This window comes from Rosa chinensis, chromosome 2 (assembly GCF_002994745.2).
Source record: "Rosa chinensis cultivar Old Blush chromosome 2, RchiOBHm-V2, whole genome shotgun sequence".
NCBI lineage: Eukaryota > Viridiplantae > Streptophyta > Magnoliopsida > Rosales > Rosaceae > Rosa > Rosa chinensis.
This window is the reverse complement of record NC_037089.1, coordinates 1,422,919-1,448,313: the sequence shown is the minus strand read 5'-3', so window position 1 is coordinate 1,448,313 and position 25,395 is coordinate 1,422,919. Positions and strand designations below refer to the sequence as shown.

The 25,395-nt window shown below is 42.9% G+C and overlaps 1 protein-coding gene across 1 annotated transcript; it reads right to left on the bottom strand.

The window, feature by feature from the left end:
• Nucleotides 1-14,872: 14,872 nt before the first annotated feature.
• On the bottom strand, nt 14,873-24,555 carry LOC112188187 (class V chitinase). Its single transcript, XM_024327252.2, has 4 exons — nt 23,116-24,555; nt 22,775-22,906; nt 22,507-22,664; nt 14,873-15,080 (listed from the first exon to the last, which is right to left on the bottom strand). The coding sequence occupies exons 1-4, from the start codon at nt 24,227-24,229 to the stop codon at nt 14,901-14,903; spliced, it is 1,584 nt and encodes a 527-aa protein (XP_024183020.1). The 5' UTR covers nt 24,230-24,555; the 3' UTR covers nt 14,873-14,900.
• Between the last annotated feature and the right edge of the window lie 840 nt (nt 24,556-25,395).

Sequence of the window (25,395 nt, the reverse complement as noted above, 5' to 3'; positions counted from 1 at the left end):
CTTAAATCAATAAAATGACTTATTGTATTAACTCTTTCCCTCTAGGCGTACTCAAGAGTACTTGTGATGTCTAGGCAAGGTTTGATCTGAGAGAACGGTTTTAAAAGTGAGCAACGCTCCACCAAAATCTCGCCTTACCTTACCTGGTCACAACTAAATTGAAATTACCGAAAGGATTGAGTGACTACGATTTGTCTACGGTTTGATTTTTATATTGGATTAGATTTTGGTCAAGAAACTTTGATGTAATCATTGGCTATTATTAATAAAGTATCGATTTATTTTAATGTCTTGGACATATTCTAAATTCGAACTTTATTATTTTTCAGTATGTTTCCCGGAGAGCTCGAATGCCTCGTGGATAGTGCTACTACACATACCATCCTTCGAAACAGGCAGCTATTCCTATGGATGGCGCCTACTCGATCTTCTGTGACTACGATGGCTGGACCATCTCAATTGATTCATGGTCGAGGACCAGCTCAATTTATGTTGCCTAATGGCACTACCTTGAATGTCACCGAAGCTCTTTATGCTCCTAGGGCAGGAAGAACCCTATTGAGCTTCAAAGATATAAGAGCCAATGGTTTTCATGTGGAAACACATTGTGAGAATGGACAAGAGTTCCTTTGCATCACCTCTAATGACTACGGACATAAACGAGTATTAGAGAAACTTATGTGTCGCTCTAGTGGGTTGTATGCAACCACTATTCGAGTCATTGAATCCAACCATGTCATGAGAGATGATTTATGGGATTCCGACACGTATAGGCTTTGGCACGACCGTTTGGGACACCCAGGTCGTGACATGCTGATCCGTGTATTAAAGACTTCACACGGACATCCCTTTTTCAGAACGAAAAGAAGTAAAACTCGGTTTTTGGACACCGAAGGAACCCCTGCGCCTCACGGCGCCGTTCACCCCCAAATCCGGCCATCCTTGGCCGGCGCCGCCTTCCCCCTGCGGCCTCAGGGTGGCATTGACGCCACCAAGGGTCCTTTGTCTCCAACTTTTACTTCTAAGGTCACTTGTGACTTTGTGGCTCAACCAAAATCCTCATTGGTTGTTTCTAAAGCCCATCATTCGTTCTGCAAAGCCTGCTCTTTAGCAAAGTTAGGATCAAGACCATCCTATGCAAAGGACACCAAGGAAAATATACCATTCTTGCAAAGAATTCAAGGTGATATTTGTGGACCTATTCAACCACCATGCGGACCATTTAGATATTTTATGGTGTTGGTTGATGCATCGACACGCTGGTCACATGTCATGCTATTGTCCACAAGGAACGCTGCATTTGCTAAACTCCTAGCACAAATCATTAAGTTACGGGCTCACCACCCTGATCATCCCATTAAGTCTATAAGATTAGACAATGCTGGGGAGTTTACATCAAAGACTTTTGATGATTATTGCATGTCCATTGGGATTGATGTTGAACATCCTGTTCCTCATGTTCATACCCAAAATGGTCTCGCAGAAGCCACCATTAAACGACTTCAAATGGTTGCTCGAGCATTGGTGATGCGCACCAATCTCCCTATTTCTGCTTGGGGCTATGCAATATTGCATGCAGCCGTGCTTATTCGTCTGAGGCCCACTGCCACTCAACCCTTCTCTGCGTCACAGATGGTTACTGGGTATGAGCCTGATGTCTCACACTTACGCATATTTGGGTGTGCAGTCTATGTGCCTATTGCGCCGCCACAGCGCACCAAAATGGGTCCTCAAAGACGATTAGGCCTTTATGTTGGATATGATTCTCCAACGATTATCCGCTACATAGAACCCTTGACAGGCGATCTCTTTACCGCTAGATTTGCGGATTGTCACTTCGATGAGACAGTCTTCCCATCGTTAGGGGAGATAAGAACATCAATGTTCAACAGGAACGACCGGAATTGTCGTGGTCTGTCCCCACTCTGTCTCATCTTGATCCCCGAACCGCACAGTCTGAAATTGAAGTGCGGAGAATTCTCGATCTTCAGAACGTAGCAGAATCGATGCCTGATGCGTTTTCTGATATCGCTAAAGTGACGAGATCACACATACCTGCTGCAAACGTGCCTGCAAGGATTGATGTCCCTAAAACTAGAGGACATGACGCTAACTCAAGAGGATTTGAGCATGGCGCCAACGTCCCCTCTCACAGTGATGGTGACGTTGTGGCTAGGCCCATGGCTCCTGCCAGGAAGCGCGGGAGGCCTATAGGTTCGATGGATTCTCGCCCAAGAAAGAAAGCGAGTTTGGCACAGAATAATCCATTAATCATCGATATAAATAATCCATCTCATGAGAATATTCCGGATTATGGTTATGTCCAAGAGACATCATTGGGGGACGCTCCAATGTCAGAACCAACTCCAGAGAATAGAGAGATCTCCATAAATTACACTAGTGTACATGAGATGATGGATAGAAATTCTATGGCGATTGATGATGCATTTGCATATCATATTGCGAAAGGGATTATAGAATATGATGATATCGAACCTCGCTCTGTTGAAGAATGTCAACGAAGAGCAGATTGGCCTAAATGGAAAGATGCGATCCAGGTTGAATTGGATTCACTAACAAAGAGACAGGTATTTGGGCCTGTAACGCAGACACCCCCAAGTGTAAAGCCTGTTGGCCATAAATGGGTCTTTGTTAGAAAGCGTAATGAGAAAAATGAGGTGGTAAGATATAAAGCCCGCCTTGTGGCGCAAGGTTTCTCACAACGCCCTGGAATCGACTACGAGGAGACATATTCTCCCGTAATGGACGTTATAACGTTCCGCTACCTTGTCAGTTTGGTAGTTTCCGAAAAACTTGACATGCAGCTTATGGATGTGGTTACAGCATATCTCTATGGGGATCTAGATTCAGAGATATATATGAAGGTTCCAGATGGACTTCAATTACCCAAATCAAGTGGCTCTAAACCACGGAGCGCGTTTTCAATAAGATTAAAACGCTCACTATATGGATTAAAACAATCCGGACGGATGTGGTATAACCGTCTAAGTGACTACTTGATTGGGAAGGGATATATTAACAATGAAATATGCCCATGCGTGTTCATTAAAAGAACAAGTTCCGGATTTGCAATCGTAGCAGTTTATGTCGATGACATGAACCTAATTGGAACTCTAGATGAGTTAAAGGAAACTGCTAATTACTTGAAATCCGAATTTGAGATGAAAGATCTTGGGAAAACACGGTTTTGTCTCGGTTTAGAACTCGAGCACCGTAGTGATGGGATTTTGATCCATCAGTCTGCATATACTCAGAAATTCTAAGGCGCTTTAATGAAGATAAAGCAAAGCCTGCAAGTACTCCCATGATCGGCCGTAGTCTTGAGCCCGGAAAAGATCCGTTTCGTCCAAGGGATGAGGACGAAGAACCCCTAGAGGCCGAAGTGCCCTATTTAAGTGCAATAGGCGCATTATTGTACTTAGCTCAATGCACAAGACCGGATATCTCATTCGCAGTGAACTTGTTAGCTAGACATAGCTCTGCGCCAACACGCCGCCATTGGATTGGTATAAAGACAATCTTTCGATACCTAAGAGGTACGATTGATATGGGCTTATTCTATCCCTACAGAGAGAAAAGGAATGACGGAAAATTGGGATCGGACCCAAAAAGGCAAAACGCCCCCGTCCATGGAATGGCCGCCGGCCATGTTGCCGGCACAGGCGCCGCCGCCGCTCATGGTGGCCGGCGTCCTCCTATCTCCCTCCATCAAAACGACAATGATGTCTTGATGGGCTTTGCTGATGCAGGGTACCTCTCTGACCCTCACAAAGGTCGCTCCCAAACAGGTTATGTCTTTACCATGGGAAGCACTGCGATATCTTGGAGGTCTACGAAACAGACCCTTGTTGCTACTTCCTCAAATCATGCAGAGATTATTGCTCTACATGAAGCTGTACGTGAATGTGTATGGTTAAGGTCTGTAATTCGACACATTCAAGGAAGTTGTGGTTTGAAGTCTACCACAGATGACCCTACATGCATTTATGAGGATAATGCAGCTTGTATTGAACAAATGAAGTTAGGTTTCATCAAGGGTGACAACACCAAGCATATATCGCCTAAGTTCTTTTATAATCAGCAACAACAATCACTTCTAAAGATTGAAGTGAATCAAATCCGATCAGAGGATAATGTAGCGGACTTATTCACTAAGTCGTTACCTAAATCCACCTTCGAGAAACATGTGAAGAGCATCGGATTGAGAAAGTTATCCGATGAACATTGATCTGGTGTATTTCTCGAAGCGCCACATGAGAATTAGCAGTGAAAGGGATATCTGATTGAGAAAGTCACTGCGCGGAAACTGGTTATGTCTTTACCATGTACGCGCATTGAGCTAGATCCCCACAATGCGTCATGGACACGTATCCGTCAGGACTGGTTATGTCTGATATATACGCATTTACTTGATCCATCGAGAATTAGGAGATTTACTTTATTAACTTATCTCATTGAACCTGAAAGGGTCATTCTGCTAACGAGTATTGTTCATCGTTAGCTTAAAGTTCATCTTGATGAGGCGTTCATCATATTCTATAATCCCTTTCGCAATATGATATGCAAATGCATCATCAATCGCCATAGAATTTCTATCCATCATCTCATGTACACTAGTGTAATTTATGGAGATCTCCCTATTCTCTGGAGTTGGTTCTGACATTGGAGCGTCCCCCAATGATGTCTCTTGGACATAACCATAATCCGGAATATTCTCATGAGATGGATTATTTATATCGATGATTAATGGATTATTCTGTGCCAAACTCGCTTTCTTTCTTGGGCGAGAATCCATCGAACCTATAGGCCTCCCGCGCTTCCTGGCAGGAGCCATGGGCCTAGCCACAACGTCACCATCACTGTGAGAGGGGACGTTGGCGCCATGCTCAAATCCTCTTGAGTTAGCGTCATGTCCTCTAGTTTTAGGGACATCAATCCTTGCAGGCACGTTTGCAGCAGGTATGTGTGATCTCGTCACTTTAGCGATATCAGAAAACGCATCAGGCATCGATTCTGCTACGTTCTGAAGATCGAGAATTCTCCGCACTTCAATTTCAGACTGTGCGGTTCGGGGATCAAGATGAGACAGAGTGGGGACAGACCACGACAATTCCGGTCGTTCCTGTTGAACATTGATGTTCTTATCTCCCCTAACGATGGGAAGACTGTCTCATCGAAGTGACAATCCGCAAATCTAGCGGTAAAGAGATCGCCTGTCAAGGGTTCTATGTAGCGGATAATCGTTGGAGAATCATATCCAACATAAAGGCCTAATCGTCTTTGAGGACCCATTTTGGTGCGCTGTGGCGGCGCAATAGGCACATAGACTGCACACCCAAATATGCGTAAGTGTGAGACATCAGGCTCATACCCAGTAACCATCTGTGACGCAGAGAAGGGTTGAGTGGCAGTGGGCCTCAGACGAATAAGCACGGCTGCATGCAATATTGCATAGCCCCAAGCAGAAATAGGGAGATTGGTGCGCATCACCAATGCTCGAGCATGGCGCACCAATCTCCCTATTTCTGCCACAGATGACCCTACATGCATTTATGAGGATAATGCAGCCCCTAGGGCAACAATCACTTCTAAAGATAACGTGTAAGGCACACTACGGACATAGAAGTGAACGAAGAGCAGATTGGCCTAAGAGGCTCGTTCATTATAGAAACTTTAGGCACAGGTGCACTGGAGTTGGTTTTGAGGCCTTTATGTTGGTGTAATCATTTTATTGACTACGGACATAAACGAGTATTAGAGAAACTTATGTGTCGCTCTAGTGGGTTGTATGCAACCACTATTCGAGTCATTGAATCCAACCATGTCATGAGAGATGATTTATGGGATTCCGACACGTATAGGCTTTGGCACGACCGTTTGGGACACCCAGGTCGTGACATGATGATCCGTGTATTAAAGACTTCACACGGACATCCCTTTTTCAGAACGAAAAGAAGTAAAACTCGGTTTTTGGACACCGAAGGAACCCCTGCGCCTCACGGCGCCGTTCACCCCCAAATCCGGCCATCCTTGGCCGGCGCCGCCTTCCCCCTGCGGCCTCAGGGTGGCATTGACGCCACCAAGGGTCCTTTGTCTCCAACTTTTACTTCTAAGGTCACTTGTGACTTTGTGGCTCAACCAAAATCCTCATTGGTTGTTTCTAAAGCCCATCATTCGTTCTGCAAAGCCTGCTCTTTAGCAAAGTTAGGATCAAGACCATCCTATGCAAAGGACACCAAGGAAAATATACCATTCTTGCAAAGAATTCAAGGTGATATTTGTGGACCTATTCAACCACCATGCGGACCATTTAGATATTTTATGGTGTTGGTTGATGCATCGACACGCTGGTCACATGTCATGCTATTGTCCACAAGGAACGCTGCATTTGCTAAACTCCTAGCACAAATCATTAAGTTACGGGCTCACCACCCTGATCATCCCATTAAGTCTATAAGATTAGACAATGCTGGGGAGTTTACATCAAAGACTTTTGATGATTATTGCATGTCCATTGGGATTGATGTTGAACATCCTGTTCCTCATGTTCATACCCAAAATGGTCTCGCAGAAGCCACCATTAAACGACTTCAAATGGTTGCTCGAGCATTGGTGATGCGCACCAATCTCCCTATTTCTGCTTGGGGCTATGCAATATTGCATGCAGCCGTGCTTATTCGTCTGAGGCCCACTGCCACTCAACCCTTCTCTGCGTCACAGATGGTTACTGGGTATGAGCCTGATGTCTCACACTTACGCATATTTGGGTGTGCAGTCTATGTGCCTATTGCGCCGCCACAGCGCACCAAAATGGGTCCTCAAAGACGATTAGGCCTTTATGTTGGATATGATTCTCCAACGATTATCCGCTACATAGAACCCTTGACAGGCGATCTCTTTACCGCTAGATTTGCGGATTGTCACTTCGATGAGACAGTCTTCCCATCGTTAGGGGGAGATAAGAACATCAATGTTCAACAGGAACGACCGGAATTGTCGTGGTCTGTCCCCACTCTGTCTCATCTTGATCCCCGAACCGCACAGTCTGAAATTGAAGTGCGGAGAATTCTCGATCTTCAGAACGTAGCAGAATCGATGCCTGATGCGTTTTCTGATATCGCTAAAGTGACGAGATCACACATACCTGCTGCAAACGTGCCTGCAAGGATTGATGTCCCTAAAACTAGAGGACATGACGCTAACTCAAGAGGATTTGAGCATGGCGCCAACGTCCCCTCTCACAGTGATGGTGACGTTGTGGCTAGGCCCATGGCTCCTGCCAGGAAGCGCGGGAGGCCTATAGGTTCGATGGATTCTCGCCCAAGAAAGAAAGCGAGTTTGGCACAGAATAATCCATTAATCATCGATATAAATAATCCATCTCATGAGAATATTCCGGATTATGGTTATGTCCAAGAGACATCATTGGGGGACGCTCCAATGTCAGAACCAACTCCAGAGAATAGAGAGATCTCCATAAATTACACTAGTGTACATGAGATGATGGATAGAAATTCTATGGCGATTGATGATGCATTTGCATATCATATTGCGAAAGGGATTATAGAATATGATGATATCGAACCTCGCTCTGTTGAAGAATGTCAACGAAGAGCAGATTGGCCTAAATGGAAAGATGCGATCCAGGTTGAATTGGATTCACTAACAAAGAGACAGGTATTTGGGCCTGTAACGCAGACACCCCCAAGTGTAAAGCCTGTTGGCCATAAATGGGTCTTTGTTAGAAAGCGTAATGAGAAAAATGAGGTGGTAAGATATAAAGCCCGCCTTGTGGCGCAAGGTTTCTCACAACGCCCTGGAATCGACTACGAGGAGACATATTCTCCCGTAATGGACGTTATAACGTTCCGCTACCTTGTCAGTTTGGTAGTTTCCGAAAAACTTGACATGCAGCTTATGGATGTGGTTACAGCATATCTCTATGGGGATCTAGATTCAGAGATATATATGAAGGTTCCAGATGGACTTCAATTACCCAAATCAAGTGGCTCTAAACCACGGAGCGCGTTTTCAATAAGATTAAAACGCTCACTATATGGATTAAAACAATCCGGACGGATGTGGTATAACCGTCTAAGTGACTACTTGATTGGGAAGGGATATATTAACAATGAAATATGCCCATGCGTGTTCATTAAAAGAACAAGTTCCGGATTTGCAATCGTAGCAGTTTATGTCGATGACATGAACCTAATTGGAACTCTAGATGAGTTAAAGGAAACTGCTAATTACTTGAAATCCGAATTTGAGATGAAAGATCTTGGGAAAACACGGTTTTGTCTCGGTTTAGAACTCGAGCACCGTAGTGATGGGATTTTGATCCATCAGTCTGCATATACTCAGAAAATTCTAAGGCGCTTTAATGAAGATAAAGCAAAGCCTGCAAGTACTCCCATGATCGGCCGTAGTCTTGAGCCCGGAAAAGATCCGTTTCGTCCAAGGGATGAGGACGAAGAACCCCTAGAGGCCGAAGTGCCCTATTTAAGTGCAATAGGCGCATTATTGTACTTAGCTCAATGCACAAGACCGGATATCTCATTCGCAGTGAACTTGTTAGCTAGACATAGCTCTGCGCCAACACGCCGCCATTGGATTGGTATAAAGACAATCTTTCGATACCTAAGAGGTACGATTGATATGGGCTTATTCTATCCCTACAGAGAGAAAAGGAATGACGGAAAATTGGGATCGGACCCAAAAAGGCAAAACGCCCCCGTCCATGGAATGGCCGCCGGCCATGTTGCCGGCACAGGCGCCGCCGCCGCTCATGGTGGCCGGCGTCCTCCTATCTCCCTCCATCAAAACGACAATGATGTCTTGATGGGCTTTGCTGATGCAGGGTACCTCTCTGACCCTCACAAAGGTCGCTCCCAAACAGGTTATGTCTTTACCATGGGAAGCACTGCGATATCTTGGAGGTCTACGAAACAGACCCTTGTTGCTACTTCCTCAAATCATGCAGAGATTATTGCTCTACATGAAGCTGTACGTGAATGTGTATGGTTAAGGTCTGTAATTCGACACATTCAAGGAAGTTGTGGTTTGAAGTCTACCACAGATGACCCTACATGCATTTATGAGGATAATGCAGCTTGTATTGAACAAATGAAGTTAGGTTTCATCAAGGGTGACAACACCAAGCATATATCGCCTAAGTTCTTTTATAATCAGCATGGTAAAGACACATTCACTCGCCCAAACGGTCCCATAAAATATCCCTTGGACGATGAACTTGTTAATATATCCCTTCCCAATCAAGTAGTCACTTAGACGGTTATACCACATCCGTCCGGATTGTTTTAATCCATATAGTGAGCGTTTTAATCTTATTGAAAACGCGCTCCGTGGTTTAGAGCCACTTGATTTGGGTAATTGAAGTCCATCTGGAACCTTCATATATATCTCTGAATCTAGATCCCCATAGAGATATGCTGTAACCACATCCATAAGCTGCATGTCAAGTTTTTCGGAAACTACCAAACTGACAAGGTAGCGGAACGTTATAACGTCCATTACGGGAGAATATGTCTCCTCGTAGTCGATTCCAGGGCGTTGTGAGAAACCTTGCGCCACAAGGCGGGCTTTATATCTTACCACCTCATTTTTCTCATTACGCTTTCTAACAAAGACCCATTTATGGCCAACAGGCTTTACACTTGGGGGTGTCTGCGTTACAGGCCCAAATACCTGTCTCTTTGTTAGTGAATCCAATTCAACCTGGATCGCATCTTTCCATTTAGGCCAATCTGCTCTTCGTTGACATTCTTCAACAGAGCGAGGTTCGATATCATAGGAGCCCTATATATAGGGATTACAAAGTGCATAATCTAATGTTACAAGGAATACCAATCCGTGTAGGATTGGGAAATCTAGAACCTTCTCTCCTATTCCTATTCCTAGTTTGATAAGGCACACTAAACTTGATTTTCCTTCAACACTCCCCCTTGTGCCGCTCAAACTTGGTGGTGACGCTTCATCCGTTGCCTCGTTAAAAACCTTGCCAGGTAACAAAAACCCTGTGGGACAAAAATAATCCTGGTCGAAGGACAAAAAGAGCACAACACGTCCTTCACTCTTCGAGATCGAACATGTAGACATCATAACTCCCCCTGATGTCGATATCTCCCCCTGATTGCTACAATCGTGGGAGTTCGGATAACTTTCTCAATCCGATGCTCTTCACATGTTTCTCGAAGGTGGATTTAGGTAACGACTTAGTGAATAAGTCCGCTACATTATCCTCTGATCGGATTTGATTCACTTCAATCTTTAGAAGTGATTGTTGTTGCTGATTATAAAAGAACTTAGGCGATATATGCTTGGTGTTGTCACCCTTGATGAAACCTAACTTCATTTGTTCAATACAAGCTGCATTATCCTCATAAATGCATGTAGGGTCATCTGTGGTAGACTTCAAACCACAACTTCCTTGAATGTGTCGAATTACAGACCTTAACCATACACATTCACGTACAGCTTCATGTAGAGCAATAATCTCTGCATGATTTGAGGAAGTAGCAACAAGGGTCTGTTTCGTAGACCTCCAAGATATCGCAGTGCTTCCCATGGTAAAGACATAACCTGTTTGGGAGCGACCTTTGTGAGGGTCAGAGAGGTACCCTGCATCAGCAAAGCCCATCAAGACATCATTGTCGTTTTGATGGAGGGAGATAGGAGGACGCCGGCCACCATGAGCGGCGGCGGCGCCTGTGCCGGCAACATGGCCGGCGGCCATTCCATGGACGGGGGCGTTTTGCCTTTTTGGGTCCGATCCCAATTTTCCGTCATTCCTTTTCTCTCTGTAGGGATAGAATAAGCCCATATCAATCGTACCTCTTAGGTATCGAAAGATTGTCTTTATACCAATCCAATGGCGGCGTGTTGGCGCAGAGCTATGTCTAGCTAACAAGTTCACTGCGAATGAGATATCCGGTCTTGTGCATTGAGCTAAGTACAATAATGCGCCTATTGCACTTAAATAGGGCACTTCGGCCTCTAGGGGTTCTTCGTCCTCATCCCTTGGACGAAACGGATCTTTTCCGGGCTCAAGACTACGGCCGATCATGGGAGTACTTGCAGGCTTTGCTTTATCTTCATTAAAGCGCCTTAGAATTTTCTGAGTATATGCAGACTGATGGATCAAAATCCCATCACTACGGTGCTCGAGTTCTAAACCGAGACAAAACCGTGTTTTCCCAAGATCTTTCATCTCAAATTCGGATTTCAAGTAATTAGCAGTTTCCTTTAACTCATCTAGAGTTCCAATTAGGTTCATGTCATCGACATAAACTGCTACGATTGCAAATCCGGAACTTGTTCTTTTAATGAACACGCATGGGCATATTTCATTGTTAATATATCCCTTCCCAATCAAGTAGTCACTTAGACGGTTATACCACATCCGTCCGGATTGTTTTAATCCATATAGTGAGCGTTTTAATCTTATTGAAAACGCGCTCCGTGGTTTAGAGCCACTTGATTTGGGTAATTGAAGTCCATCTGGAACCTTCATATATATCTCTGAATCTAGATCCCCATAGAGATATGCTGTAACCACATCCATAAGCTGCATGTCAAGTTTTTCGGAAACTACCAAACTGACAAGGTAGCGGAACGTTATAACGTCCATTACGGGAGAATATGTCTCCTCGTAGTCGATTCCAGGGCGTTGTGAGAAACCTTGCGCCACAAGGCGGGCTTTATATCTTACCACCTCATTTTTCTCATTACGCTTTCTAACAAAGACCCATTTATGGCCAACAGGCTTTACACTTGGGGGTGTCTGCGTTACAGGCCCAAATACCTGTCTCTTTGTTAGTGAATCCAATTCAACCTGGATCGCATCTTTCCATTTAGGCCAATCTGCTCTTCGTTGACATTCTTCAACAGAGCGAGGTTCGATATCATCATATTCTATAATCCCTTTCGCAATATGATATGCAAATGCATCATCAATCGCCATAGAATTTCTATCCATCATCTCATGTACACTAGTGTAATTTATGGAGATCTCTCTATTCTCTGGAGTTGGTTCTGACATTGGAGCGTCCCCCAATGATGTCTCTTGGACATAACCATAATCCGGAATATTCTCATGAGATGGATTATTTATATCGATGATTAATGGATTATTCTGTGCCAAACTCGCTTTCTTTCTTGGGCGAGAATCCATCGAACCTATAGGCCTCCCGCGCTTCCTGGCAGGAGCCATGGGCCTAGCCACAACGTCACCATCACTGTGAGAGGGGACGTTGGCGCCATGCTCAAATCCTCTTGAGTTAGCGTCATGTCCTCTAGTTTTAGGGACATCAATCCTTGCAGGCACGTTTGCAGCAGGTATGTGTGATCTCGTCACTTTAGCGATATCAGAAAACGCATCAGGCATCGATTCTGCTACGTTCTGAAGATCGAGAATTCTCCGCACTTCAATTTCAGACTGTGCGGTTCGGGGATCAAGATGAGACAGAGTGGGGACAGACCACGACAATTCCGGTCGTTCCTGTTGAACATTGATGTTCTTATCTCCCCCTAACGATGGGAAGACTGTCTCATCGAAGTGACAATCCGCAAATCTAGCGGTAAAGAGATCGCCTGTCAAGGGTTCTATGTAGCGGATAATCGTTGGAGAATCATATCCAACATAAAGGCCTAATCGTCTTTGAGGACCCATTTTGGTGCGCTGTGGCGGCGCAATAGGCACATAGACTGCACACCCAAATATGCGTAAGTGTGAGACATCAGGCTCATACCCAGTAACCATCTGTGACGCAGAGAAGGGTTGAGTGGCAGTGGGCCTCAGACGAATAAGCACGGCTGCATGCAATATTGCATAGCCCCAAGCAGAAATAGGGAGATTGGTGCGCATCACCAATGCTCGAGCAACCATTTGAAGTCGTTTAATGGTGGCTTCTGCGAGACCATTTTGGGTATGAACATGAGGAACAGGATGTTCAACATCAATCCCAATGGACATGCAATAATCATCAAAAGTCTTTGATGTAAACTCCCCAGCATTGTCTAATCTTATAGACTTAATGGGATGATCAGGGTGGTGAGCCCGTAACTTAATGATTTGTGCTAGGAGTTTAGCAAATGCAGCGTTCCTTGTGGACAATAGCATGACATGTGACCAGCGTGTCGATGCATCAACCAACACCATAAAATATCTAAATGGTCCGCATGGTGGTTGAATAGGTCCACAAATATCACCTTGAATTCTTTGCAAGAATGGTATATTTTCCTTGGTGTCCTTTGCATAGGATGGTCTTGATCCTAACTTTGCTAAAGAGCAGGCTTTGCAGAACGAATGATGGGCTTTAGAAACAACCAATGAGGATTTTGGTTGAGCCACAAAGTCACAAGTGACCTTAGAAGTAAAAGTTGGAGACAAAGGACCCTTGGTGGCGTCAATGCCACCCTGAGGCCGCAGGGGGAAGGCGGCGCCGGCCAAGGATGGCCGGATTTGGGGGTGAACGGCGCCGTGAGGCGCAGGGGTTCCTTCGGTGTCCAAAAACCGAGTTTTACTTCTTTTCGTTCTGAAAAAGGGATGTCCGTGTGAAGTCTTTAATACACGGATCAGCATGTCACGACCTGGGTGTCCCAAACGGTCGTGCCAAAGCCTATACGTGTCGGAATCCCATAAATCATCTCTCATGACATGGTTGGATTCAATGACTCGAATAGTGGTTGCATACAACCCACTAGAGCGACACATAAGTTTCTCTAATACTCGTTTATGTCCGTAGTCATTAGAGGTGATGCAAAGGAACTCTTGTCCATTCTCACAATGTGTTTCCACATGAAAACCATTGGCTCTTATATCTTTGAAGCTCAATAGGGTTCTTCCTGCCCTAGGAGCATAAAGAGCTTCGGTGACATTCAAGGTAGTGCCATTAGGCAACATAAATTGAGCTGGTCCTCGACCATGAATCAATTGAGATGGTCCAGCCATCGTAGTCACAGAAGATCGAGTAGGCGCCATCCATAGGAATAGCTGCCTGTTTCGAAGGATGGTATGTGTAGTAGCACTATCCACGAGGCATTCGAGCTCTCCGGGAAACATACTGAAAAATAATAAAGTTCGAATTTAGAATATGTCCAAGACATTAAAATAAATCGATACTTTATTAATAATAGCCAATGATTACATCAAAGTTTCTTGACCAAAATCTAATCCAATATAAAAATCAAACCGTAGACAAATCGTAGTCACTCAATCCTTTCGGTAATTTCAATTTAGTTGTGACCAGGTAAGGTAAGGCGAGATTTTGGTGGAGCGTTGCTCACTTTTAAAACCGTTCTCTCAGATCAAACCTTGCCTAGACATCACAAGTACTCTTGAGTACGCCTAGAGGGAAAGAGTTAATACAATAAGTCATTTTATTGATTTAAGGCATAATAGCCATTACATAATTCTTGGAAAAGTAAAGGACTATACTAATCATTGTCGTTTTCTGATATCGCTAAAGTGACGAGATCACACATACCTGCTGCAAACGTGCCTGCAAGGATTGATGTCCCTAAAACTAGAGGACATGACGCTAACTCAAGAGGATTTGAGCATGGCGCCAACGTCCCCTCTCACAGTGATGGTGACGTTGTGGCTAGGCCCATGGCTCCTGCCAGGAAGCGCGGGAGGCCTATAGGTTCGATGGATTCTCGCCCAAGAAAGAAAGCGAGTTTGGCACAGAATAATCCATTAATCATCGATATAAATAATCCATCTCATGAGAATATTCCGGATTATGGTTATGTCCAAGAGACATCATTGGGGGACGCTCCAATGTCAGAACCAACTCCAGAGAATAGGGAGATCTCCATAAATTACACTAGTGTACATGAGATGATGGATAGAAATTCTATGGCGATTGATGATGCATTTGCATTTCCTTCTTACTGCAAAACCCAAGAACGCGAACTAGATTTACATGTTCTAGTCTTGCAGTGAGTGTAACTTCATTTCTGAATTCCTCAAGTCCTTGAGTTGATGTTTTTGAAAGACGTTTCACAGCTATTTCCTGTCCATTTCGCAATTTTCCCTGCAATATTTGAAAAGCTATGGTTAGCATATATGGTTCGATAAGAAATCAAATTGTTAGTTGCTCCAAAGATGAATTCTACAAATATACACACTGATTATTCACCAACATTTCTAGCACTTTACGTAGATTTCATTGAAAAATTACTGAGAATATTGATGGATAAGCTTTTAGTTCATTTATGCAGTAGCCAATAATCGATCATACACAGCTTTCAGTCCAAAATTTCTTCTTCTGTTGTAGTATATATATATTTATATGTCTATCTCATGTATAAAGGGGGATGCTTAAGTGTAAAGATAGGAATAAGTGACTTGTATGATAAGCTTTATGCCAAAGGGGAACAAGCATGGTTATCTCTATCATCACAGCCACAATACCACATGAGAAAGCTAGAAATGGAGCTGTCATCCAAGTTGTATTTCATTCTTTAAGCATCTCACATCTCAAATGTATTCCTATAAATACCTCCTTGAATGAGATGAATAAACACACTTGAAAACTCCATTCTTTCTTTGGATTACTCTCTCTCTCTCTTTGTGTTTCATTTTATAGTTGTACTTAAACACGTTATCAGCACGAAATTGCTCTAGAATTAGGATCGAAGTTGAAAGGAGAAGAGGTAGTTCATAATCCAATCGAAGCCATTTTTTCAAACTTACAAAAAACCTCCAAACCCTAGCTCATATCAAAGCCCTTGATTCAAGAAGCCCAGAACCGGTTTCAGAACCCCCAGAACCGGCCGGAAACCACCCGAACCGGCTGCCGGAAGTTCTGAACCGCTGCCCGAGTGCTGCCGAGCCCCTGCCGAGTGCTGCCGAGCCCCTGCCGAAGTGCTGCCGAGTGCTGCCGAGCCCCTGCCAAAGTGCTGCCGATAGCCCCTGCCTACCCCCTGCATACCCCTGCGCAGCAGCTGCCGAGCATCTGCCGAGGACCTGCGCAGCAGCTGCCGAGCAGCTGCCGAGCCATCTGCCGAGCAGCTGCCGAGCCATCTGCCGAGCAGCCTGCCTAGCACCTGCGCAGCAGCTGCCGAGCTGCTGCCGAGCAGCTGTCGACACATCTGTCGACAGATCTGTCGAGCAATTTTCCGGCGACTTTCAGACACTTTTCCGGCGACTTTCCGGACACTTTTCCGGCGACTTTCAGGACACTTTTCCGGCGACTTTCGGACACTTTTCCGGCGACTTTCGGACACTTTTCCGGCGACTTTCGGACACTTTTCCGGCGACTTTCGGACACTTTTCCGGCGACTTTTTCCGGCAATTATTCCAAGGTATTATTTACTAAAAGTTCCCATTTTTGAGTTTTTACTTCATTTTTCCTCTCTTTCTTTTTCTCGGGAACTTACAATTAAAAGCGGAATTACCGTAATTCACGCTAAACGAACTAAGAGCGTTCGTAATCATGAACTAAGAGTGTTCATAATATTCGGACTAAGAGCGTCCGCAAAACATCATTGTTTTGGTCTAAATATTATTGATTTTAGCTTTCGTGGAAGTTTTAAACTCCGAAACTAATATATCTTCTCTTATTATCTTCAGGATGTCGAATGAACCTAGACTCGACTTTCAAATACTTGACTCAACGGGTTCGGAATACCATAGTTGGGTAACCGACGTTGAGAACCACCTCACTTCAAAGGGAATATTGCCCATAATTCAAGCTCCTGATCCAGGCCTTGTGTTCCAACGAACACCTACAAAGCATGCACAAGCTATTATCTTGATGCGGCGCCATATGGATAAAGCACTCAGATTAGAGTACATGTCAATCAAAGATGCAAGAGACCTATGGGTAGCGCTAGAAGAGCGTTTTGGCAATATCCAAGATACCCTCCTCCCTGACTTGAAGGTTCAGTGGAATAATATACGCTTCTCCGACTTTAAGTCTGTTGCTGAATATAACTCGGAAGCTCTTCGCCTCAAATCCATGTTGAGGTTCTGTGGAAAGCCTCTCACAGAAGAAGAGCTAATTGAGAAGACTCTCTCCACCATTCCCGTCTCAGCAATTGTGATATCAAAGCAATATCGCACCGAAGTCAATGCTGGACGAATTACAAGGTTTAATGAGCTTATTAATCTTTTGTCGGTAGCTGAAAAGCACGACAACATCCTTGTAAAGAATTATCATTCAAGGCCCATCGGAACCAAGAGCGTCCGTGAGGCAAATTATAATGCACCCAAAAGAGGGCGCAAGCAGCAATACCCGAATAACAGGGGACATGAAAGGCGTACGGGCCCATATAACCACTCCAATAAAGAGAGAAACCGCAACTTTAAAGCGGACACACGTGGTGGTAACTCCACACGTGGTGGCAACTGCACACGTGGGAGAGGTGGATACGATAACAATAAGGGCCGTGGAGGTCGCATCATAAGACGTGGTAGTAGCAGTAACCCTCCTAGGGAATATCCACAACGTGGACAAACTGCACCTCCAATGAAAGGAGGCAACCATAATGACGTGTGTCATCGGTGCGGATCAATCGAGCATTGGTTCAAGCAATGCAATGCAAGTACTCAACTAGCTGCAAGCTATAAAGAGTATAGGCAATTCAGGGAGCAAGAAGCCAACCTTGCCGAAGATGAAGAGAATGAAGATGTCAATCTCACCATAGAAGACTTCAAAGCTAAACAAGTGCACGAGGATGCAGCAGACTTTGATTAAAATAGTCTTTTCTATTTCCCAATAATGGCAAACGTGCCTTAATCAAATTGTATTGACTCTCTCTCATGTGGCGTACCCAATGAAGTATGATGTCTAGGAAAGTAATTGAGATCAAGGTATTTAAGCGAGCCTCGCTCCCCCAACATCTCTCTACTTTCCTGGTCATATTTCATTGGAATTACCAAACGGATTGAGCAATTACAATTTGTATATGTTTGATTGTATTTTGGAATAGACTTTGGGAAACCTTGATGTAATCATTGGTTATTTCCCTTATTAATAAAGTATCGCATTCAATGTCATGGACATGTGTTAATATTCCGAACTTTATTCTTTTTCAGTATGTTTTCCGGAGAAATGGAATGCCTTCTTGATAGTGGCACCACACATACTATATTACGACATAGGCAATTATTCTTATGGATGACGCCTAGTCGATCTTCAATAACTACGATGGCAGGATCATCACAATTGATTCATGGTCGAGGACCAGCTCAATTCTTGTTGCCAAATGGCACGAATATTAATATCACTGAAGCTCTATACGCTCCTAGGGCTGGAAGAACCCTATTGAGTTTTAAAGATATAAGAGCCAATAATTTTCATGTGGAAACACATTGTGAGAATGGACAAGAGTTCCTTTGCATTATCTCTAATAACTACGGAAATAAACGAGTATTAGAGAAACTTATGTGCCGCTCTAGTGGATTATATGCAACCACTATCAGAGTAATTGAATCCAACCATGTTATGAATGAAAATTTATGGGATTCTGACACATATAGACTTTGGCACGACCGTTTAGGTCACCCAGGTCGAGATATGATGCTCCGTATATTAAAAACTTCACACGGACATCCATTCTTCAAAACGAAAAGAAGTACGAACCAAAGATTGGTCGAAAGAACTACTTCATATCATTCGTTTTGCAAGGCTTGTTCTTTAGCAAAGGTAGGATCGAGACCGTCCTATGCAAAGGACACTAAAGAAAATATACCATTCTTGCAAAGAATACAAGGTAATATTTGTGGACCTATTCAACCAACTTGCGGACCATTTAGATATTTTATGGTGTTGGTTGATGCATCGACACGCTGGTCGCATGTCATGCTATTATCCACGAGAAATGCTGCATTTGCTAAACTCCTAGCACAAATCATTAAATTAAGGGCTCACCACCCTGATCATCCTATTAAGTCAATTCGTCTTGACAATGCTGGAGAGTTTACATCAAAAACTTTTGATGATTATTGCATGTCCATTGGGATTGAGGTTGAACACCCTGTACCTCATGTACACACCCAAAATGGTCTCGCAGAAGCTGCCATTAAAAGACTTCAAATGGTTGCTCGAGCATTGGTTATGCGCACCAATCTCCCTATTTCTGCTTGGGGATATGCAATATTGCACGCAGCTGTGCTTATTCGTCTTAGACCCACTGCCACCCAACCATTTTCTGCCTCCCAGATGGTAACTGGGTATGAGCCCGATGTCTCACACTTACGCATATTCGGGTGTGCAGTCTATGTGCCAATTGCGCTGCCACGGCGCCCCAAAATGGGTCCTCAAAGACGATTAGGTCTTTATACTGGGTATGACTCTCCCACCATTATCCGCTATATAAAACCCTTGACAGGCGATCTATTTACCGCAAGATTTGCGGATTGTCACTTTGATGAGACAGTCTTCCCGTCATTAGGGGGAGACATGAACGGTAATGTTCAACAGAAAAGACAGGAATTGTCGTGGTTTGTCCCCACTCTGTCTCATCTTGATCCCCGAACAGCACAATCTGAAATAGAAGTGCGGAGAATTCTCGATCTTCAGAACGTAGCAGAATCAATGCCTGATGCGTTTTCTGATATCGCTAAAGTGACAAGATCACATATACCTGCTGCAAATGTGCCTGCAAGGATTGATGTCCCTAACACTAGAGGACATGATGCCATCTCAAGAGTACATGAGAATGGCACCAACGTCCCCTATATGGGTGACGTAGTGGCTAGACCCACGGCTCCCGCCAGGAAGCGCGGGAGGCCCATAGGTTCGATGGATTCTCGCCCAAGAAAGAAAGCGAGTTTGGCACAAAATAATCCATTAATCATCGATACAATTAATCCATCTCATGAAAATATTCCGGATTATGGTTATGTCAAAGAGACATCATTGGAGGACGCTCCAATAACAGAACCAATTCCAGAGAATAGAGAGATCTCCATGAATTACACTAGTATACATGTGATGATGGATAGAAATTCTATGACTATTAATGATACTTTTGCATATCATATTGCAAAAGAAATTATAGAATACGATGATATCGAACCTCGCTCCGTTGAAGAATGTCAACGAAGAGCAGATTGGTCTAAATGGAAAGATGCGATCCAGACTGAATTGGATTCACTAACAAAGAGACAGGTATTTGGGCCTATAACGCTGACACCACCAAATATAAAACCTGTTGGCCATAAATGGGTCTTTGTTAGAAAGCGTAATGAGAAAAATGAGGTTGTTAGATACAAAGCCCGCCTTGTGGCGCAAGGTTTCTCACAACGCCCTGGAATCGACTACGAGGAGACATATTCTCCCATAATGGACGTTATAACGTTCCGCTACCTTGTCAGTTTGGTAGTTTCCGAAAAACTTGACATGCAGCTTATGGATGTGGTTACAGCATATCTCTATGGGGATCTAGATTCAGAGATATATATGAAGGTTCCAGAAGGACTTCAATTACCCAAATCAAATGGCTCTAAACCACGGAGCGCGTTTTCAATAAGATTGAAACGCTCACTATATGGATTGAAACAATCCGGACGGATGTGGTATAACCGTCTAAGTGACTACTTGATTGGGAAGAGATATATTAACAATGAAATATGCCCATGCGTGTTCATTAAAAAGACAAGTTTCGGATTTGCAATTATAGCAGTTTATGTCGATGACATGAATCTAATTGGAACTCTAAATGAGTTAAAAGAAACTGCTAAATATTTGAAATCCGAATTTGAGATGAAAGATCTTGGGAAAACACGGTTTTGTCTCCGAATAGAACTCGAGCACCGTAGTGATGGGATTATGATCCATCAGTCAGCATATACTCAAAAATTACTAAGGCGCTTTAATGAAGATAAAGCAAAGCCTGTGAGTACTCCCATGATCAACCGTAGTCTTGAGCCCAGAAAAGATCCATTTCGTCCAAAGGATGAGGACGAAGGCTTATTAGAGGCTGAAGTGCCATATCTAAGTGCAATAGGTGCATTATTGTACTTAGCTCAATGCACAAGACCGAATATCTCATTCGCAGTGAACTTGTTGGCTCGACATAGTTCCTCGCCAACACGCCGCCATTGGATTGGTATAAAGACAATCTTTCGATACTTAAAAGGTACGATTGATATGGGCTTGTTTTATCCCTACAGGGAGAAAAGGAAAGAAGGAATTATGGGACTAGATCCCACAAGGCAAAAAGCCACCTTCCCTCCCCTCCATCAAAATGATAATGATGTTTTGATGGGTTTTGCTGATGCAGGGTATCTCTCTGACCCTCACAAAGGTCGCTCCCAAACAGGTTATGTCTTTACCATGGGAAGCACCGCGATATCTTGGAAATCCACAAAACAGACCCTTGTTGCTACTTCCTCAAATCATGCAGAGATTATTGCTCTACATGAAGCTGTGCGTGAATGCATATGGCTAAGGTCTGTAAATAGACACATTCGAGGAACCTGTGGTTTGAAGTCTACCACAGAAGAACCTACATGCATTTACGAAGATAATGCAGCTTGTATTGAGCAAATGAAATTAGGTTTCATCAAGGGGGACAATACCAAGCATATATCGCCAAAATTTTTCTACAATCAGCAACAACAAACACTTCTAAAAATTGAAGTAAATCAAATCCGATTAGAGGAAAATGTAGCGGACTTATTTACTAAGTCGTTACCAAAATCCCCTTTCGAGAAACATGTGAAGAGTATCGGATTGAGAAGGTTATCCGAACTCCCATGATCTCCAGGGGGAGTCTAAATCAGGGGGAGTATCCATACACATACTCCACACTCGATGCGCATTGTGCTCTTTTTCTCCTTCGACCAAGGTTGTTTTTTCCCACAGGGTTTTATTACTTGGCAAGGTTTTTAACGAGGCAATTTCGAAGCGCACGGCCTAGACAATACTATTGGCATGAAATATCCAAGGGGGAGTGTTGTAGTATATATATATTTATATGTCTATCTCATGTATAAAGGGGGATGCTTAAGTGTAAAGATAGGAATAAGTGACTTGTATGATAAGCTTTATGCCAAAGGGGAACAAGCATGGTTATCTCTATCATCACAGCCACAATACCACATGAGAAAGCTAGAAATGGAGCTGTCATCCAAGTTGTATTTCATTCTTTAAGCATCTCACATCTCAAATGTATTCCTATAAATACCTCCTTGAATGAGATGAATAAACACACTTGAAAACTCCATTCTCTCTTTGGATTACTCTCTCTCTCTCTGTTTCATTTTATAGTTGTACTTAAACATCTTCTTTTTTCTTTCTTCAATTATTAGTTATTACTATCACAATATCCCTACTTCTGGTGTAGCTCTGTTTCATTTTGTAACTTATATAATGCTTAACAGATCATAGTACCTCGGAACACTTAATGAGTTAATTCCATACAAAACTACAAATGTCTGCATATATCCTTGTTTTAAATCCCAGTTCCCACACTGTTGAAGTATTTAAATAATATATAACACGTTACCTTATAAACAGGACCAAACCCACCCTCTCCAAGCAAGTTTTCACTTGAGAAGGTATTTGTAGCAGCTTTGATAGTGGAGAAGCTGAATTCTTGCAGACTTGGAGAACCACTAGTAAAAGCTGATTCTGATCGATATAACTTGCGCAGAATTATCTTCCCTGAAATCAGAAGAGATACCAAATAACAAAATGAAAATGCATATCTGTTGCATGTATGTGCATACTAACTAAAAAACTTCTATTGAGCATGATATAATTGATATTAGAACCTTTTGTCTTCAACAATTTTCTTTGCAGGTAACACACCACAGATGCTATGAGGATGATGATCATAGTAATTGGAAGGAAAATTATCAGCAATAACCGCCTCTTCTTTCCGTGAGCATTTTCTTCATCCTGAGCTGTCAATCATAAAGCAGTAGAAAGCAACATGATGCAGAATTCAACATTTTGCAAAGAAAACATTTGAACAAGGGAGGTCAAGAACATTGTCGTAAGTGTTTTGTATTTGAGCTCTTCAAAAATAACTTCTATCACAATTAAGCCTGCTTCATGCTCTTTATAAATGTTGAGGTAAGAACATTATTGGTGGGGAGTAAGAAATGTGTACCTGCCCAAGAAAGCGCCCAGTTGTCATCATTGGTGACTACAAACACATTGTAACCAAGTAGCTTCTTTTCCTTGGCATATGCAATCTTAGCTCTGATAGCTTCAACATCATCAAATCCAATCCAGTTCAATCCAATGATGCAGTAATTCACAACATAACTAGCATTATACATTATTTTAGCTTCGTAGCTTCGAGTATACCACTTGATGTACTTATAGCTCATGGAACCATCTTGTGTCACAGCTACACCAGCTGCAGGCGCTCCAATTCCATTGTCATTCGGGTTCGCAAGAGTCCACGCATAGCCATGGTAAGGCAATCCCATAACCAGTTTGCTAGCAGGAAATGAATTGTTTAGCCACTGCCTTATACCATAGTCTGTATTAACATGACTTGTTGGGTTATACAGAGCAGCATGAGCACCAGTAACATTTTCCTTCAAAGGCAGATGATAGTCATATGCCACCACATGTGCAAAATCCAAGTTCTTCTTCATAGACTCAATCGGATAAGTCATTGATCCGAAAGAAGGCACATATTTAACAGCCATTGTCAGCATTAATTTCGACAGACTTGAGTTTCTTGGCTCAGAATCCACAGCAGCTCTCCATTCATCCAACAGCTTTCCCAAGTTGATCATATCTGCTTCTGTGTTAGGCCACAGCCAAAACAAGTCTATACCCCAAAAGCCATAGCGCCTTGCGATTTGGATTGAAGACTCAATGAAAGAACTTCTGCTAGAAGATTGATTGAGCATGGAGGACAAGACTGATGAGTTGACCTTTTCACCCAATATTCCTTGAGCTGTTGAAGCTTGTCCATTCCAGATGGACAGGAGTGTGATGATTGATGGGTTTTTTCGCTTAACGATTTCGGTGAAGCTGGAGTAGTACTGCTGATCAGCTGAGGGAATGATGAGCTGGTAGCTGGAGGAACTTACATTGGCAAAACCACATATAAGATGAGTAAACAAGGCAGAGTTTATGTCAGGAATAGGAGACTCACCGCTGGCATACCAGTAACCAGCTCTAATCCATGTTTGTGCATATGAAGAATGAAACTGAGGAGAAATGAAGATGAAGAGGAGGATCAGGTGGATTGTTTTTGACTCCATGGAAAGATTTTTTTTTTTTGGTTGTTTTTTTTTTTTTTTAAATAAGAAAGAAAATTATGCTTTAAATACAGAAGCGTCTAGGACAACTGACACCGAAACAATCAAAATTTATGACCCTAGAAACCTGAAAGTGTAGCATACTAGCCTAAGATCTACAACTGGGACAAGAATATCAATATTGACCAAAGCATCAGCTAGTAGAAGACTCCATGGAATGATAGGTACTTCGATTTGTGGTACAAGGTGACCAACGTACTTGTATCATGTGGAAGACAAATGGCTATGGTACACCACCCTATTTTCTTGTTGACACATTTCATCGATCATGTATTCATGTTCTCTGCAAAAGAGGGACCACATTTGGAAAGTATGAACCTTGAAACGTAAGCAAGAAACTATTTTCAATCGTTGACTAAGCTATAGAGAGTAGAAGAATCCTTAAACAACATCAAGAGGTGTTTTTTTATGTAAGAACATGCATTCAACTAAAGCATACCTGACGCATGCCATCGGAATATGTCATATTTCGGAGTATCAAAAAAGCATCGTCAAGTAACAAACTTCAGCGATTTAACCCATATGGTCTGGTTGTTCATAACATGAGTTTGACTATATGTAATTTGTGTGAGTTTAATATAAAGTTTGTATAACATTTTTCTTCTCAGAAATGATCAAGTATGACAAGTTTGCGTTTGTCTTGGTTTGGTCATTGTTAAGGTTTCACACTATAAATATCTGTGACAAGGTCAGCGACGTTAGAAAAATGCAACCCTACGTTGTGGTTGTCTTAGGTAAATCCAATACAGCTTGTCCTGTGTTCAAATAATGCAAATAATGTCAGGGTCCTTCTGGACAGAGTTTGCATTCGTTCTAAAACCTGTAGTACAATTTTGGGTTGTTTGCATTCATCATGATAAATGGGCATCCTAAATTTTGTGACTTGCAACATTCTCAAGATTTGAGATTTTTTCTTTTTTGTAACCTCTGCCGACCAATCAACCTGCCGTATACGTTATAGTGAACTGTTGAAGATTAGGACATTATCGATGCGGTAGTGTGTCACATTTGTTGCTATCTAACATTGAACGTACAACCACCCGTTTTTGGTTTCATTTTGCTGCATCTAGTTAATCATAAAGATTTGTATTTGTTAACATTTGGTTGTG

What these genes read in the sequence shown, in the direction of transcription:
- LOC112188187 (XM_024327252.2), bottom strand. Translation starts at nt 24,229, where the DNA reads ATGGAGTCAAAAACAATCCACCTGATCCTCCTCTTCATCTTCATTTCT. An exon ending in CTGGGCGCTTTCTTGGGCAG is followed by an intron (nt 22,907 to 23,115) that starts GTACACATTTCT and finishes TATGATTGACAG; the next exon opens with CTCAGGATGAAGAAAATGCT. An exon ending in GGTTTGGTCCTGTTTATAAG is followed by an intron (nt 15,081 to 22,506) that starts GTAACGTGTTAT and finishes CAAATATTGCAG; the next exon opens with GGAAAATTGCGAAATGGACA.